We start from the raw sequence: 17,894 nt of genomic DNA on the forward strand, positions 1-17,894 counted from the left end.
TGATTCTCTATATATGCAATATCAATATCGCTGCTTGCTTCTATCGGAAAGTGCACATAAAACTTTCACTTGTAATTTACATGGATAACGTTTGTCTTGCCTGCCAAAATCTTTCCACGTTTACATTAACCGAAGGCTATTTGCTTCACGAGTTCTTAATAGCGCATGAGCAATATCATGTATTCACGTATTTAAGACGAAGAGATGTTATTTTGTTTGTTGTGGCATCGTAGCTTTAGCTCATAAGCATTGCCATTGGCGAAGCAATGGCTGATGAGACGACAGGGTCAAGAGTCTGCACAAATAGTATAAGTGAGCTACACAACAGAGAGCCAGAGCTAGGGAAATAACGTCAGCGTCCGAGAAAAACCCTTAACCACCGAAAAGTGTGTTGTAACACTATTGAAATGTATTGACTATTGTAACAGCCCCTGTGAGTACAATGCTCTATCTATCTTCTCATGTTTCAAATGTGTGCAATATGATAAAGATACGTGATGTTTCTTGACATTTAATGCATATGCATGCACTAGCATTGTTCAGTGAGTGCAGAGAAAAAACTTAATTGACATCCTAAACTCGAATCCACGATATAAAATAGACAAGATTAAATGTATTTCTGAACGGAATCAAGTGTAGTAATATACTAAATATAATATAACCTACCATACCTTTTTAATACATCCATTTCAACAGAGATTTTCTTGCATGGTGTGATTTACTACCAGCTCTGAAATCATGGTTCAACGATACAGCAAACCTAGATCCTAAAAAGTTGAGAGGAAAATCATGTTTAAAATTCTTAAATATAATGCAAAGAAAGTGAAACTGAACTGTAAACGCCAAATCATTGAAAAGATAGAAGAGAAAGTTATTGCTGCCAGATTTTCCACGAAAGTGAAAAGGCTGGTTTCTACTTTGAAGAGACCCCAGATTGGATCGGGCGGAATATATTAAATTTCAGATCTTTGTTCACATTATCCACATTCCACATCGACATTCTTCGCCTTAGGCATTATAGAGTCGTTATGTTTCTGTTTGTGGTAATGTCGCTTGTATATATAAAACAAAATGATTAAAAGCATGAACTTTATTAAGATTAAACGAGAAATACAACAAACGATACAAAATAGTATAGTATTCGGAATAATAAAACAACATGTCTATTATACTATACTAACAACACATTCACAACTTTGAACAAAAAATTCATCCCGCACTATATCAAAGAAAGCATTGCAAACTAAAACTACACTCTACAGTGTTATTATATATCGTTATTGTACTGTACGTACTTCTGAATAGAATGCTCATCACAGAACTGAACTCTGTTTACAAGCACAGCAACGCAACAGGTTACAGAACCACAGAAATCTACACACATGAAAATTTTATTACAGTGGACGCAAAAAAACTGTGGTGGTATTTGGCTTACGGTAGAAGATATTCCACGGATTTGAAACAAAATTGAACTGCATGAGAACATTGTGATATGGATATAATAAAGCTATGCCTATGCATGATAAACTAATGATGGCAAAATAACTATCAATTTATTAAATATGATCACATGCATGTGACTGCATGTAAATGCTTCTGTACGTAGTTCTGTAGCCCATGTGAAGTACTGTACGTAAACAGTTAACTATTAATTGTGCTTTGACCACTGACCTTTACTAAACAGCTACTAAACCTATTCTAGTACAGGTCAGTGGTTTTGACTATATACAAGACTGAAAATCTATTTTCTTCATTGAATAACTGCAGTTAGCTTACCTACAGACTACAGTTGTACGTATATACACACAACTATTTTTTACTATCAGAAAACTATTATGTATTTGCTTGCTAACCCAACTTTTTTTCTAATCCATTGTCATCATTGTCTAGCTGCCTAAACAGTGTGTTGTATCCTATCCACATTGCTAACATCCTTCATCTAAATAGAGTTCATACAATAATCATGTCATTCTAACTACATATCTCCAAGTTTACTTTATACCAACTAAAATCAGACTTGCAAATTGATTTTTAGACATCTGCCAAACGTAAGTAGCTACAAGACTCAAATATTTTTGCCAAAACATTGTCCAAATTACCTTAATGCTATTTATTAGTACATAGAATTCACATTTTATAACAGGTGCCAGTGAAACAATTTATATAAGCATGGTAATAAAAATTTAAGTGGTAACTACAAGGAAATATGAGTGGGTGCTTCATTGTGGAATTCATTAAAATTAGAAAGGGTCATACTAAGTGTATTGTGATGTTATCTCTACCTGGTATCTCGATCATAATGTAGAAAAACCTTTTACCTTTTCAATATGGTTTGTAGTTATGATTGGAACCAGCTGTACTTCCAGTTGATGTATTCCTTGTTGGACCATATCCAGATGAGGATTGGTAATTATATACCCCAAGCTGATTTTTGTTATCCCCACCAGCATTATAACCAGCTATAAAATGCTGCTGGTACATTTCCTTGATTCATACCAAACATTGCATTTGTGAGATTACCATACGCAGACATATCTCCTGTACCACTTACAGGCTGTTGCTGGTTGTAGGTTGATGAAGGTTGATGTAGGTTCTGAGTCCTAGCCTGCTGTTGATTATACATTGATGAATTCTGAGCACCATGACTTGCGCCAACAGCACTATCACCACCAGGTACGTTACCAGTATTAACAATTTCATTGGGATAATCACCAGCAGTGTTATTTGATGACAAATTACCAGTACCATGATTATTACCACTCATTCCACTCACTGGATTCATTGCCATATTTCCCATGGTACCACACATGTTTCCCATTTGATTCATTGCCATAGGACCACCCATATTACTCATATTCATACCCATATAACTTGCAAACATGTTCATCATTCCAGCAAAAGCCATTGCATTCATGTTGAATCCATCATAACCACCCACACCTAATGAGTCAGTTAAAGATGTCATTGCTTCAAACATTAGTAAATAATTACAGGTTGTCTCAAAAAGAGATTTCATGTAGTTAAATTGGCCAGCTGAGACACCCTGTTAATTGATTGTGGGCATATATGCCATGGCCTAAAATAAATCGAGATTCTTAAAATGCCAACCAGCTTGCTTCTTAAATTTGCTGAAATTTACATTTTAAACTGAACTTAACATTACATTAAATTGCTAAAGAGATAACTCATTTGACTTTTTTTTTAAATAACTATAACTATTAAGTGGCAAAATCCTAACAAAAGCAATCACCAAATAACAGCTGAAGACAGGTGTTAAAATGACATTAATTTAAATTGCGTTGATTTACCTCTGGCATTATCCCATCCATAGCTACCAGCTGACATACCTCCCTGCATTGTCATTGAATCAAAACCAGACCTAAAGTCATTACTTCTCATATCTTGTGAACCTAAAAGAATCGTAGCAATATTCTTAGATTTGTAGATATTCTTTCCGCAATTGTATGCAGATGGTTTCTTGGATTGTTTTAATAAACTCAATATCTCACTCTTACCCAGAATCAAGTTTTGCATCTTGAAAAATAACCTGGTTATGTATGTACAATCAATTTATATGTTTGTATATTTGCTGTTTCAATATATTAATATCAGGCAGTTGATCATGGGGTTCCATCAAATTTGCTCACATTATGATATTGTCATTCACATTATTGTTGAATATATGGGTTTATAGTTGGCTCACATTATGTGTTGAATAGACACCGCAGAAATTGGTGTTTAAGACGTTTCAACCCGAAAATCTAATCGCTGGTTCACAATTGTGCATTTCTGTATCGCCCTATCAAAGAGAAACCTTTTGAATATCTTAAAAAAGTTCAATTTTTCTTCTGAATACGCATTCTGCAATCTTTTGACAGCTCATCATACACATTTGACCGCTGTGAAATGGCCATTTTGAGGCCTAAAGTATACACAAGGTTATTAATTCAGACGATTCGTTTTTACCGTGAGCAAGCTTCAAATCTTTTGTGCAAGACATATTTTCTTGAATATTTATAAATCTTTTTCCTCACCAAGTTTGAAGTCTAAGTATCGAGAATTGCGGCTAAGCCTATACCAATTTCCGCGGTGTCTGTTGAATATACTGTATTCCATAGCAGCTAGTTTGGCAGCTAGCGATGGCAACCAAGAAACTTTGCACATAGTTTCAAAATAACAGAAAAATAATTCAAACATCAACCTCCAGGATAATATATCTCTTAGGCAAAGCCCTCAGGGTACACTATACCTTCCCTTAGGACTAATATGTACTTTATCAAATTCCACTTGCCCTAAGTCTATATATGTGAGAACTAGCATAACTCCAGATTTATGTCATTCATAGTCTAATAGTTAGGTCATATAAGATCTACAAAGTCAAATTATACTGGGTGTGCAAATACAATCATGGACACAGCCTCTGTGTTCTTGCTCCGTAGATGATTAATTGATACTTACAGAATTCACTGGGTTTGTTTCACCTGGATTTGCAGTTGAAAAAACACCCAGCAAAGTTGATGACTTCCCAATATTTAAATATCATCACCTGCAGTCATGCACTAGCTTACCAGCATGGTGCAAAATGTACATGCAGGGTGGTCAAAACATAACATAACTACCAACTTACCTTGATAGCCATAATTCCTACTTCTGCGGTCTGCAATTCTTCTTCTCTCCAAGTCATTTCCTTTTTCTTTTATTTCCCGCATTTTTATCCTTGACTCAGCACGACGAACCTCCACTGATTTACCATTGATTTCAAAACATTTCTCAGAACAAACTTCACTACATATGGCTTCGTTATTAAATGTGACAAAACCAAACCCTCGACATTTACCATCTTCTCTGTTTTTCATAACCTCAACATTTTGGACTTCTCCAAATCCTTTTTCGATACAGAATTTGGTGAAAAATTGTCTAACATCCTCCTCCGTTGTATTGTTCAACAATCCACCTACAAACACTCGGGGACTTTCATTACTTTTCTCATCTTCTTGTTCTAACACTTTCTCTCTTGCAACCGCCCGTTTTGGGTCAATTTTTTTTCCATCGAGGATGTGTGATTCAACACTTAATACAGTGTCAACTGATTCAATATTTTCATAGGTAACAAATCCAAAGCCTCGTGGCTTTCTACTGAATGAATGTCGCATCACAACAACATCAACCAACTTACCCCAACGAGAAAAGTACTCTTGAAGACTTTCTTCCGTAGTTTCCATGTCTAAACCACCAATAAATATTTTTCGATCTTGCTCAATAGACATATTTTTATTATTTAAAAACACATGTACTGTCCTGAAATATACTGCTTTTAAAACTTTATTATGAAATGGCGGCATAGCCCATGAAGCTTTTCGACCTTATGTCAATTTTCCCATACAAGGGGAACGGGAACGTTGACAAGGGGTAAGGGATATGAACCTACCATTGTGAACCTCTGTGGGGCTGGAGCGTATCCCCTCTCTTTGGCCTGATCACTGACCTACACTACAATATAGTATAGGTCAGTGGGCCTGACTGAAGCAAGGAAAGTGTCGTGACAAAGAAAAAAAGTTAGTCTGGAGACTGGAGGAAATCGATTGCCAGGACATGTTATATTCTCATTTCAATAGTTTAAAGTCATCTCACACATTGGTGAATCTCGCCACTCGGCAGACACTAACTGGGATCATGTAAAAAGCGCCCTTCCAAGTTCCGGAAGTCCTTCCACCAAGTCCTTCAGAGTTCAGACAAAAATTTAGTGAGCTCAGTTAAATTCACATTACTAAAAAGAAAACTTTCGTTTATCCGCACGGTTCCGCGACAGTCTCTTGTTGGTAATAAAAAAAATGTCAGAGGTTAGGTAACTTAGGTTAGGCAACTGTGGGTAAGGTTAGGTTAGGTTACTTTATTTAATGCTAGCCCAATTAACAGAAAACTCACTTTGGGAATGGGGGCGTCGTTGCATCAAAACGTAACTGTTATTTTTACTAAAAGCCCTACGGAGAGAAACCCTACGTTAGTTTGCCAACTCAGATAATTTTCTCTGGTTCGCAGACTAGAGATACTACGCTGACGACAAGTCAACTCTATTGCGACAGGCATACTTTGCGCATGTGCAGAAATGTGTTGTTTGTGCACCACAAGTATATTCGCAAGAATGAAAATATATATTGTTACTAGACGCGTGGACGTACGAATTTTCGCCCTCACACAATACTGCATAGTTATCTAGTTAGTTATTTTAGGATAGTGCAAAGTATTGTGAGTTTTTGGAAGTCCAACCAGCGCCTTTTGCATTGGTTGGACGATTCATTAAAATTTGTAAATTGTAATAATGTTTGTGTAAATATACTGTGATATAAACTATAAAGTACCAAGAATACCATACCTATTCGTTGCTACAAATAATACGTCCTTGTAATAACACACGGATACAGACGGACAGGTGTGCTGACGGACGGACGGATAATGACGTAGACGGACGGACGACTTACCTTGTTACAAAATTTGTTTGGAAAGACATATCCTAGACATATCCGCGTTTGATCCAGTCAGGCAAGACGCGAATATAGTATAAATTATATGCGCTAGCCAGTTTCTTAAGAGATTTATTTACAGGTTTATAAGTTCATATAAAAAGAGAAATGCATTCTTATCAAATAACGTTGCCTAGATGACTATTAGTATTATCAGTTCTATAGCGAGAAAAAAATTTTCCACTGTCATTTGATCAACTGCAGCCGGCCATAATTCAGGGTGTTCCAGCGAGTTAGGATGAAACCCAGATATAGAGACAGACGGATGGCGATGAACGAACAGGCGGATATTGCGATCACAATATGCATCTTGAAGTCGTATTGGTGAATCAACAGTCACCAGGGATCTGCTTCGATACTTCTCCATGAAGCACAAGTTCCTAAATAAACAAGAAAGGTATCTCATACCGTGAATGTTTAGAATTGAGAACCAGGATTTCAACAAACGTATGCATCCCATGAACAGCGTATTTTGCATATCTTTCAATAGTTTCACGATTGCTTCCTTTCCGCATAGATAAAATAACGATTGCATGTAGCAAAAACAGAGTACTTGGAAAATATCATCCAGTAAATTTGCATTGGCATCAGATAACGGTGGAAAATTGTTTACATGCATGGGTATGCAAAGAGGCTTGCTGTTTAAGCTGATAATAATCATTTATAACAGAGTCATTTGATAAGAATTCATTTCTCTTTTTATGAGGCTGTAAATAAAAATTGAATATCACGTAAGAAACTAGCACATGTATTTTATACAATATCAGCATCTCACAGGATTGGATAAAATGCGAATATGTCTTTTGAAACCTGTTTGCAAAAAAAATGAAGTCATCTGCCCGTCATTATCCGTATTGGCGTTTTGCTCTAACCTGTGCCCTTATACTTTTCCCATAGGCGCGGGATAAGAGATTAACATATTTTACATTCCAGTTTAAAATTGGCTACACATTTAGTCTGGCAGGTATAAATTTTATAGATGTTGAAATTTGATCCAGACATTTCCTATATTAGATATATTTAAAATATCCTGAAGTTTGTGTACTTAAATCATTACTGAATAAACATTTCCGAAGACGGGATTCTATGACATTTATAAATGCAAGTCAAATGAAAACAAGTTAAAAGCAGAAGCTCAATTTATCTTTTCATATCAGAAAAGGGAAAAAGGTTCCCTAACGAAACGGACGCGTGATAAATTCAGACGAACTCTTCCTTCTCTCTACAGCGGGGGAGGGCAAATATTTTAAGATTGAAGACGCTGCATTTTGTCTGATAATGTCTGTGGTCACAAATAATAAGACATGAAACAGACTATGCTTCAGGGTATTTGAAAAATCCATCCGAAGCATCGATTCAGACAAGAAAGTATATATCAACTGAGGTATCTCAACAGTCGCGTTTAATCCATCCTGCTTCCGTCTAACTCGTCCAGTATTAACTTTCATGTTTCAACAATTCAAAGGTGAGAGTGAGTTTTTGTTGTAATCTATATTTATTAGTTCCCAGTACTGCATGAAAACTGTTATCAATGTCAATGATTGCTATATATCATATTGTGTTTACCGTCACGTTTTTCCCAATAAAGGAAATAGTCCCCAAATTTGTGTTTCATTTCTTATATGTTCTACGTTAGTATTACTAATTTTACTTTGGTAGCGGGAATATATATATATATTGTTAAACCTTACATCTGATATATACTGACATAGCTCTACACTATATAAAGACATACAGAAGTGCGTGACTCGTGAGTTTTAAAAACTGTTGATCATGAAACTCAGCATGAGCTTGTTCTGTTTATATGAAATTCAATCTTCTATATATTAGAATGAACGACTGAATGTTTATATCCGTACGGAATGTTGACTTTAAAACGAAGTCGCAATTTGTAAACTGAAAAAGGAAATAACGCATACATTCCACCGAAATTATCATGCAACTCTTAATAGGCTTACGGCCTAAACATTGTCACATATTCGAGACAAATAGTGTACTTCTGATTGAAACAATTAAAGCATTATTTACTTTCTGTCAAATCGTGTATCTGATCATTAACCAGCGTCAACGAAAATACATACTAACAAGGTTTATCAATAATTCCACTAAGATAACTTACGTTGAAGTTTATCGCAGATTGAGTGCATGAATGTGAATTAACAGTTCAATCAACTATATGTCTATAATTGTTAACTATTTTTTTAAAGCCAGGTTCCATTACGGGGGTTCTATTTTGACAGTTTAATTTCTAAGTAAACTTTAGATTCTTATTTATTACCCTAGTTTAAGATCTTGTGATAAAAGTGGAATGTTTGTAGCTACGCTACGTTTGTAGCTGTGACTATCAGCAAAGTTCAGATTGAGAATTTTATGTTCCACGTTTTGCAGTTTGGAACATAGACTCCTCTTCTCAGAATGGCGCATATAATGATATTTGATATTCTACATATTGTACAACAGTTAAATACAGTTTATTTTCCTGATTTCGGTTACATTTCTATCTTTATTTATAGCTCTCTTTCGTTACCCACCAGGCATACTTTTACTTTAGTCAGTAGTCACTATATCAGTATATAATCGCGGTAACAATGAGATGAAAATGTTCGTATTCATGGTAGAAAGGTCAATCTCCTTCAAGCAGAAGTTATCGTTCTCCTTCAGATTTCGTCCTATACTATTGAAGACGGGAAAATGATAGCAAATATATTCTTGCCCGCTCAGTCGAGCAACTTTAAGTGGTTAATATTAAACAGAAAGTTCTTAATATAAGGGTGCATGCATGTCCTAGGGGCATCAGGCATGTATTAAACATTATATACCAACTGATTGAACAACGAGACAAAAAGCACAGCTGTAGTGGCAAACAGTAGACCATCAATATACCAGCTAAGTTGATGGAAATTGGAATTCAAAAAAATTCAGGAAAATTTTATACTTCATATAAGTAGATATAAGACCCGACCTCTCATAGCAAGCGGCTCTGGCGGCATTGTTTGTCTTTACTCTTCGCAACTGAATGATAATCCCATTTTCAGATTCAACAACCGACATAAGACACATAACTTTGGATTTTTTGGCTGTGTTTCAAACAGCTGAATTTCGACTAAAGTGCATTTTATTTATTTGAAAAACAATCTAGAGAGAGCTGTCTGAGGAGAAGATTCTTTACCAAACCTATAATGCTCTCGGCAAAAATGATCAGCGCCAGTGGATGAACTAATACATACAAATTAAAAACTATATAAATTATATATTTTCATAACTCACTTTATCTTTACGTGCGACATAAATCATTTTAAATATATTATCATTAATATACTTGAAGTGAATAGGGCAGTAAAAAGTAACTGGATATTGTGTTTGGCAAGTATTCGATTGTTTAAAGGAAGTGCTGCGTTTTTTATTGTATACGGAAAAAGAAAACAAATAACGCATTAAAAAGTCATCCCCCAATACAAATAATACTACAATATCCTATGCACGTCACATTCATCCACCCTATTTATTATGTGACTAAGTCCACCTGTATATGGTGCTGCCGATTATCTCAAAACGTAGCGAATGATTTGCCTTCTCTGTGAGGTATTCTTGTTGTTAAGATTAATGGATTTTACACAGAGCTTACATTAAAATGAAGTTACAGGTCAAACTTCAAAGGATATTCCACGAGAGTGAATAATTAGTACAATAATTCAAATATCAGTATATATATAATCATATACCTCCGTCTTTGGAAATAATTTGGAAAGAGTACATTGATGACCAATATACATGTATTTTTCTTTATAAAAACACCGCAGCGTTATCGGTGAAGAGGATATAATCGAAATAGAAAACAATGTTCGATATATTCTTCTACCATTCTAGGACGTTTATGATATGAAATGGCGGCAGACAGAGAAAGTTTATTATTGGAAGAAACAAAACAACAGAAGCGATCAAATCGTCTGTCCGTGCAAATTCCCGCTCCGGGTGAAAGTCGTGTATCACTCAGCAGTCCTGTCAAGACCAGACGAACAGACACCAAGACAATCAACCGAAGATCAACATGGTTTGGTAAAGCTTTCGATGCCGTTGGAAATAATGGCGTGATCGATAAACTGTTGTTTATTAAGGCAACCCATGACATTGAGGTAAAATATATACCGTGATTATTGAAGGAAATTTGAAGTGAGAACGACGTTTTTGGGTAAAGGGCCTCTACGACTTCGGAGATTAGCAGAATCATGTCCAGAAATCTTAAAAAATTCTACTCCATTACTATAATTTGCATATATTGATAGCTATAAGGTTTCTTTAGAAGTATATTATACCTATGTTTTCAATCGTAAATCTGAAAGTAAATTAGGTGGCTTGCAAGTTGTTCAAATCGCAACATATAGTGATACAAGAATCACGATGTTAACACTATTCCGGATATTTTTATATATCTGTATAAAGATATGTTTTTACTTTATTTTCCAGTATAACACTATAAAGAAAATACTGCACATCGATGATTGAAAAACAAGATAGGCGGCAGTCTATTCTAGACCAGAAGTATACACATATTACCTTGATAAATTTTGTTTTGCATCCAGCGAGTTAGGCCAGTTAAAAACGACCTACATTGTTAACAGATTTCGCGATTCCGTCATCGCTTAAACAATTAATATTTACTGTCGAGGCCATTTCTTTCAATTGATATGTAAATTAGGAAATAAAGTTAGTATAGAATGAATTAAGCCGTGATTTTTGGCCACGGGGGTCGGATGAAAAAACGTGCATGATAAAAAGTAAACCAAACAAACACTAAAGACAAAGTTTGCAAGCAATATTTCACATTATAATTTCACCCATGCAGGGCCAGTAAGAGAAACATAAAAGTAATTAGTATGGTTGTAGATAAGAATATATGTGAAAAATGGGATTTTTGCTGATGATAGACATGAACAGATAAGAATTAATGGTGCCAAGTATAGAGAATTAGGCGTAATTCCTTTCTTTTAAGGCTATCGTTGCCACTTTGAATGAATACAAAGCTCGAATTTTTATTATCTTTAAAATCGTTGCTACCAGTGTGGTAATGTCTGGCATCAGGCTGTTTTCCTTCAATGTCTGAGCTAAACGATAACGCACAACTTTCATTGGAAGTTACCAGAAGAAAGGAGATGCTAATTTAAGCTGCAAGCATTATCATCGGTGATAGATCATCCTTCAAATTACTCATCTACTTCTTCTAGTAAATTACTTCAAATCATTTCATTCAGATCTTCTGTGTATATTCAATATCCTTCAAATATCACACGGAGCATATTTATTGCTGTGAATTATAATTCATGCAGGAGATATTTGCAATACTGACATCATTACTTCTAAAAAGCGTTTTTGAGTGGGATATATTTAGAGCTTGTTTAGACCATATGTTTGAACAAATTAGGCTCTTACAATGTGACAAAAGAAACTCGCTATCTTGTGCAGCAGGAATGTTGTATTTCGCCGAATGCTGCGAACCCCACGAACCTTGTGATTCATTGCCATTGGAAAGCACGGACACAAATGTTAACCACAGTACAACAAACTCAGATGCATTCTAAGTTTGTTTACTTTTAAAGCACTGTAGTATAATTTCAAGCACCCAAATACACATAAATAACTATTCCGTGTATCTTTTCAGGATTTCGTCCAGAACTTGTTCGAACTTTTCGACACACAGAATCGTGGTTATATAAGTATCCAGGAATTAATCGGAGGCCTTCGACTGCTCATGGTGTAAGATGAATTTACTGCGCATAGAATATCTTTACTTAACTTAACTTAGATCACGTAGATCACGTATTAACCCAAGGTTTATTGACTCGTTACTCGTATTTTGTTAGCTAATTTGATCAACCAAGATAAACCATGTCAATGAAAGTCTTTCCTCACATATGTCCTGTAAAAGTATTTGCTAAACCAAACGCTCTCAGTTCACAAAATATAACACCATTTTTAACCAAATTTTACTTTCATTGTATGGAAAAAATATACCTATATAACAGCCTCCCTCCCTGATTGGACAAAATTGGTGATTTTGTTGGACAATTTGTACTCGAGAACGTCGAGAGTCGGGAAACTTTCAATTAAATATTCATAGCAATTCCTTTCGATACGTCTAGACACTTTCGTTTGAAATCGCGGCAAATCGCGATTGCAAGAGTCTGCCTGAATTTCAAAACATTTCCAGGGACGCATTACCGAAACCTCTAATAGGCTTTCATCTCATGACCAATATGTTCTAATGTTATTCGTCGAAAACAGCAGGTCTCTTCTTAAGCATTCTCCAATAATACAAATGTATATTGCATTCGTCTACTGGAAAAAACATGAAATCACTGAAATGATTTATTTTTTCAGAGAGAGCGGAAAGGCCAGCGGGGAGAAGACACTGCAGTGGTTTACGAATTACTTCAAAAAGAATTATTGTTGCGAAACATGTGAGATACGATTTAGAGATTTCAAACAAGCATTTGAGAACAAAACGGTACGATTGTGGTTCGAGATATTCTGAAACACAAAAATAATATTTATTTTAGCAACTCTTGAGGAAGTGAAAAGTGCAGTCTTGCATAAGATGTTTGCACAAACATTGATGACCCCACTGAGCGTGGCATCCAGATCAATTACTAATTGTCTAATGATTCACTTCATTCAGAAGTAACAGATGCCTTGCCCCTAAAATTATACATCCTCAAATTTACTGTCTCTTTAGTTCACAGAGAAATTATTTGGTCTTCTCGATCGTAACTCTGACGGAGTTATCGATATCAATGAATTTATTGGAAGTCTTGATAGATTAGAATGGTAAGACACCGTATAAATTTTATTTACTGCTTTGGTGGTACGAATAGTAAAGTAACATACGCTTCTGAGGGAAATGTTTTCTAGAACGGACCGTCGGAAAAGATTGCATGACGGGCCGCTAAGTTTATTGAAGTCAACAGACGGTCCTTTATCATAATGACGTCAAGCGCGAAATGTCCGATGTTACAAGAATTTTGATTGGCTCCGCATAACTAACGAACTAATTAAACTGATTTCAACTATATCTGTTTTAAGCGCAACCACCGATATCAAATGGTTTGAATGGATAGAGGAACATTTCAACGTTGCTTCTTTGAAAGGCAGGAAGATTACTTTTGAACAATTTAAAGAAACTTTGCAACTCGAACAGGTACAAGTGGCCATCATTGAACTAAAACGAATTGTGTGAATGCATGAGGAATATACCGGCAGAAATTTGATCTCCTTCAAATATATACTATATGTAGCATGGTGGGGATTTCGTATTATCAATAAACTCTAAGACAACACCCAGTTTGTATACTTGGCGTCGGACTATATCAACGTAGCTAATGTTTCAAATTCTTCTGTGTCCAGGTGTTTTTCGCTGAAAGATTTTTCACGATATTCGACAAAAATGGAGACGGGAAGATCGACATGAAAGAGTTGATTGAAGGATTGGAACTCTTAAGAAATGGAACAGTCACGGATAAACTTACCTTTCTTTTTCGTGTCTACGACATTGACGGTATAAATTATATTTACTCTGACGGGTATCTCGAATCGAAATCTAGGCGAACACAAAAATTATCTGATGTGGATAGAATTATAATCTTTCCTCTAGGAAATGGTTATTTAAATCGTGAGGAAATGAAAACCATACTTCTTTCTGGCCTTGAAGAGAGCAAACTAAGATTGAATGATCAGCAAGTGGATGAACTCATGGAAGTATTTTTTGAAGAAGTACAGTCAGAACGTGCTGGGGTTATTGATTTGGAGGAATTCAAAAACTTTCTTTCAAAATATCCAGCATTGGCTGAGAATTTATCTGTCAGGTACGTGTCATATTATAGGGTTTCAAAAAAGGTACATTCCAGTTACATTCCAGTTACATTCCAAGATGACTAGTGGGTAATATAGCAGCTTCTTCAAAGAAGTTACCACAAAATGTGATTCAACTGCCTAACATTTGGAGACAGGAAGTTTCAATCTACAGACTTTTCGGCTCAGTTTAGTAAGACAGCCGAGATAGGCGAGACAGCCAGGCAGGTATAGTAATGTTGACTGAGATCCATTTGCTATTTCATTTTAAATGTAGTGTTGGCCACTTGCTTCAACCTCCTACACCAAAGATAAAGAAGCCAATATCTCGTTTCATCCCCAAACGTCTACGTTGGAATTATATTCATCAAAACCCATCAAAAGTAACAGCTGTAGCTGTCTACTCTTTCCTGAATGTTGCATTGTTTATTTGGGTTGGTTTTCAAAGAAGAAACGAAAGTTTTTGGATAATCATTGCTCGAACATTTGGGATGTGTTTGAACTTTAATAGCGTGTTTGTTTTAGTCCTAATGTTAAAGAGCTCTCTTACGTGGCTACGTTCAACTTGGATCGGCAAATACCTTCCTATAGATCAACATATTCAGTATCATAAAGGAGTTGCTGTGATTATTTTCATTTTCTCAATTCTTCATTGTGCTGGACATCTTGGAAGATACGGTTAGTCATCAAATTGTAGAACTGGATAGGCTTACAATAATCCGGGATTTATATACTGAGCTATTCCATTCATCGCGATCATTTAATATCCAATGTTTTGTATTTTTAGTGAACATGGCTCAGAGCAGCGGCAACTCTACGCATTTCGAAGTTTGGGAATATTTATTTACGTTAAAAACTCCTGAAGGTTGGGTTGGAGGTTCAGCAGGAATGACCGGAATTTTACTTTTGATAATTCTTGGAATTATATTTGTACTGTCTCAACCATTTGTTAGAGAGCGAGGATATTTCGAGGTGCGTTAGTTGATTATGTTAAATTTTTTGTCTATTTTGAAAGTCTGCGCGGTATCGTTAGAATAAATATGAAAAAATATTATTAATATAAATGAATTGCAGCCTTGTCATGCATCACGGTTTTCTCTTTTCCATTTTAGTTGTTTTACGTTTTTCATCATTTATACATTCTCTGGTGGACTTTATTGATTCTTCATGCTCCGGACTTTTGGAAATGGTTTATTGGTCCCGCATTTATTTATTTATGCGAAAGAATATGGAGTTTAAGGATCGTTAACAGAGCTCGATACGGAAAGACGTTCATACAAGAAGGAATTACATATCCCTCGAAGGTATTATCTATTCAGTTTTTTGTCTACTCATTCTTCTACATACTATACACAATTCTTCTTCGCGGGCCTCATTCACCGGCCGACGGTATGTCAAAAATTCTGATTCGTACATTGTCACCATGAAGGTTGTAAAAGTTTAAATTGAACACAGTGGCTTTTCAAAGATCATATAAAATATGTATTGACCATGCTTTATACTACCGCTTACAAAGTTCTGCAGTTTTACGTGTTAAGGGGATATCAATAAGGTTTTGTGATTTAGGTGACCCATCTGGTGATCAAAAGACCTCCAAACTTCCACTATAAACCTGGCGACTACGTGTTGGTAAATATTCCCAAGATTGCGAAATATGAATGGCATCCGTTTACGATCAGCAGCCCCCCAGAACAGTCCAGTTATATTTGGCTGCATATTCGTGCAGTGGGAACATGGACCAAGAAATTATTTGATCATTACGAAGAAGAAGAAAAAGAAGAATGCAAGAGATTATCATTAAAACGAACAGCAATCCGAAGACAAAAGACATTCAAAGCTAGAGAAGTTGAAAGGTAAGTTGGAGAAAGGTTGGAGAGGTAGTAAGTCTAATAGTATTAAAGGCTTATGGTACAGCTAAGTGCGTACGCGTGTCACAGATCGCAATACGAAACTGGACCTTTTGTACGATCTAAAATAATATCCTCGTGCATCTTGCGAAACACTGAAACACTCAATCTATCCGTTCAATTAGTCTCTAGCGATTCCGGGTCAAAATTGTTTTAGTTTTTCCAATAACTTGTTCATGAATGCTTGCAAGGTTAACCGCGGTGACTACAACGAGCGGTTACAGCGGTTATTTCAGCAAAGAATAAAACCTAAACACTTCTTTGTTTCTATCGATCTGTGTAGAGATAATGAGCTGTCGATTCGTGAAATGAGAGCCAGAAATATTCGACGTAAAAGACTGGGGGTGATTATCGAGGATGACCCAGAGGATGGCGAATTACGTGAAGTTGTATTTGAAGCAAAAACTGGTTCATTGAGAAGGAGTGTAAGAAAGAAAATAAATAAGAAAGAAGAAGTAGAACTAGTTAACTTTTCCAAAGAAAAAAGGGATTCCGTGACGACTGAAAGCAAGTTGCTGGTGAGAGTTTAGCGACTGCGTAACAATTAGAATATTAATTACAACTTCCTAGTTAGATCAGGTCGGTTCTAATCAAAGCAAATGACAGTCTTTGAACATCGTCAATGAGATTTTTTCTTCTCTTTAGATATATCTGAATGGCCCATACGGAACTCCATCGACAGATTTCTCCGAGGCTGAGCATGCAGTTTTAATCTCATGTGGTATCGGTGTGACGCCATTTGCATCAATTCTGAAAACAATCATGCTAAGATATCAACACGCATCCCATTCTTGTCCCAAATGTTCCTACTCCTGGGTTGGAAATGTTCCGTTCTCTTTGAGGAAATTACAAAAGGTAAATTGGAATTGCTATAACTATGTTGAAGCTGATAGTATAACTGATATATTTGCTGTCTTACCATTTCAAACGGATTTTGTAGCATATTTCGATTATTGCAACTGGATATTTTATTTCATCTGTAAAAAATTTAGGTGGATTTCTTTTGGATCAACCGTGATCAATATTCCTTTGAATGGTTTCTAAGTTTGATGAGAGAGCTCGAAGTGCAACAATCCGAACATGAAGGCGTTTTTAGTGAACATTTTTTAGACATGCACATCTACATGACATCAGCTTTACGAAAACAAGATATGAAAGCGCTTGGCTTACAACTGGCACTTGATTTGCTCCATGAAAAGAAAGAAAGGGATTTAATCACTGGTTTAAGAACGAGAACTAACGCAGGAAGACCAGACTGGGAGGAGGTTTGTTATTATTCAATAAATCATGTTCTGTCACATATAAATATACTAAATTTGTAAAATTTTTCAATCTAGGTTTTCGAGGACTTGAAAGCAATGGATTATGGACACATAACAGTATTCTATTGTGGAAATGCCGCCCTGGGGAAAATACTAAAAAGTCTGTGTCAGAAATATCATTTTGGATTTAAAAAGGAAAACTTTTAAACATTGTATGCATGCATCTCAATTCATAGTTTGGATTATATTGCAAGAATATATTTTGGAGTAATATAGCTAGTTTGATACAAAAAAAAGATCGCAAGAAACTGTATTGGCATAATTTATGACCTGCAGAGTTGAGTGTTTGTATATAATGGCGT

At 35.7% G+C, this 17,894-nt stretch overlaps 2 protein-coding genes across 3 annotated transcripts; one reads left to right on the forward strand and one right to left on the reverse strand.

Moving 5' to 3' along the window:
- Positions 1 to 41: 41 nt before the first annotated feature.
- On the reverse strand, positions 42 to 5,335 carry LOC114536330 (heterogeneous nuclear ribonucleoprotein A1-like). Of its 2 annotated transcripts, none has more exons than XM_028557689.1 (4): positions 4,628 to 5,335; positions 3,309 to 3,410; positions 2,319 to 2,940; positions 42 to 767 (listed from the first exon to the last, which is right to left on the reverse strand). In XM_028557689.1, exons 1-3 carry the CDS (start codon positions 5,265 to 5,267, stop codon positions 2,450 to 2,452), a joined length of 1,233 nt encoding a protein of 410 aa, XP_028413490.1. In that variant the 5' UTR covers positions 5,268 to 5,335; the 3' UTR covers positions 42 to 767; positions 2,319 to 2,449. The 2 variants fall into 2 exon arrangements, with proteins under 2 accessions (XP_028413490.1, XP_028413489.1); XM_028557688.1 differs by lacking the exon at positions 42 to 767 and adding an exon at positions 1,603 to 1,939.
- Positions 5,336 to 7,565: 2,230 nt separating this feature from the next.
- LOC114536288 (NADPH oxidase 5-like) lies at positions 7,566 to 17,886 on the forward strand. Its single transcript, XM_028557621.1, has 16 exons — positions 7,566 to 7,986; positions 10,389 to 10,654; positions 12,178 to 12,272; positions 12,897 to 13,023; positions 13,252 to 13,343; positions 13,599 to 13,713; positions 13,920 to 14,070; positions 14,167 to 14,377; positions 14,641 to 15,041; positions 15,151 to 15,335; positions 15,476 to 15,667; positions 15,930 to 16,216; positions 16,554 to 16,788; positions 16,916 to 17,125; positions 17,263 to 17,535; positions 17,608 to 17,886. Exons 2-16 carry the CDS (start codon positions 10,406 to 10,408, stop codon positions 17,737 to 17,739), a joined length of 2,955 nt encoding a protein of 984 aa, XP_028413422.1. The 5' UTR covers positions 7,566 to 7,986; positions 10,389 to 10,405; the 3' UTR covers positions 17,740 to 17,886.
- Positions 17,887 to 17,894: the final 8 nt, after the last annotated feature.

The sequence above is a fragment of the Dendronephthya gigantea genome, unplaced genomic scaffold (assembly GCF_004324835.1).
Source record: "Dendronephthya gigantea isolate DGI-Jeju-01 unplaced genomic scaffold, DenGig_1.0 000133F, whole genome shotgun sequence".
Lineage (NCBI taxonomy): Eukaryota > Metazoa > Cnidaria > Anthozoa > Malacalcyonacea > Nephtheidae > Dendronephthya > Dendronephthya gigantea.

Coding starts and splice junctions, on each gene's coding strand:
- LOC114536288 (XM_028557621.1), top strand. CDS start 10,406: ATGGCGGCAGACAGAGAAAGTTTATTATTGGAAGAAACAAAACAACAG. Junction 13,714..13,919: donor AAACTTTGCAACTCGAACAG/GTACAAGTGGCC, acceptor TTCTGTGTCCAG/GTGTTTTTCGCTGAAAGATT. Junction 15,042..15,150: donor TGGACATCTTGGAAGATACG/GTTAGTCATCAA, acceptor TTGTATTTTTAG/TGAACATGGCTCAGAGCAGC.
- LOC114536330 (XM_028557689.1), bottom strand. CDS start 5,267: ATGTCTATTGAGCAAGATCGAAAAATATTTATTGGTGGTTTAGACATG. Junction 3,411..4,627: donor TAGGAATTATGGCTATCAAG/GTAAGTTGGTAG, acceptor CGATTCTTTTAG/GTTCACAAGATATGAGAAGT. Junction 2,941..3,308: donor TGGATGGGATAATGCCAGAG/GTAAATCAACGC, acceptor CTGACTCATTAG/GTGTGGGTGGTTATGATGGA.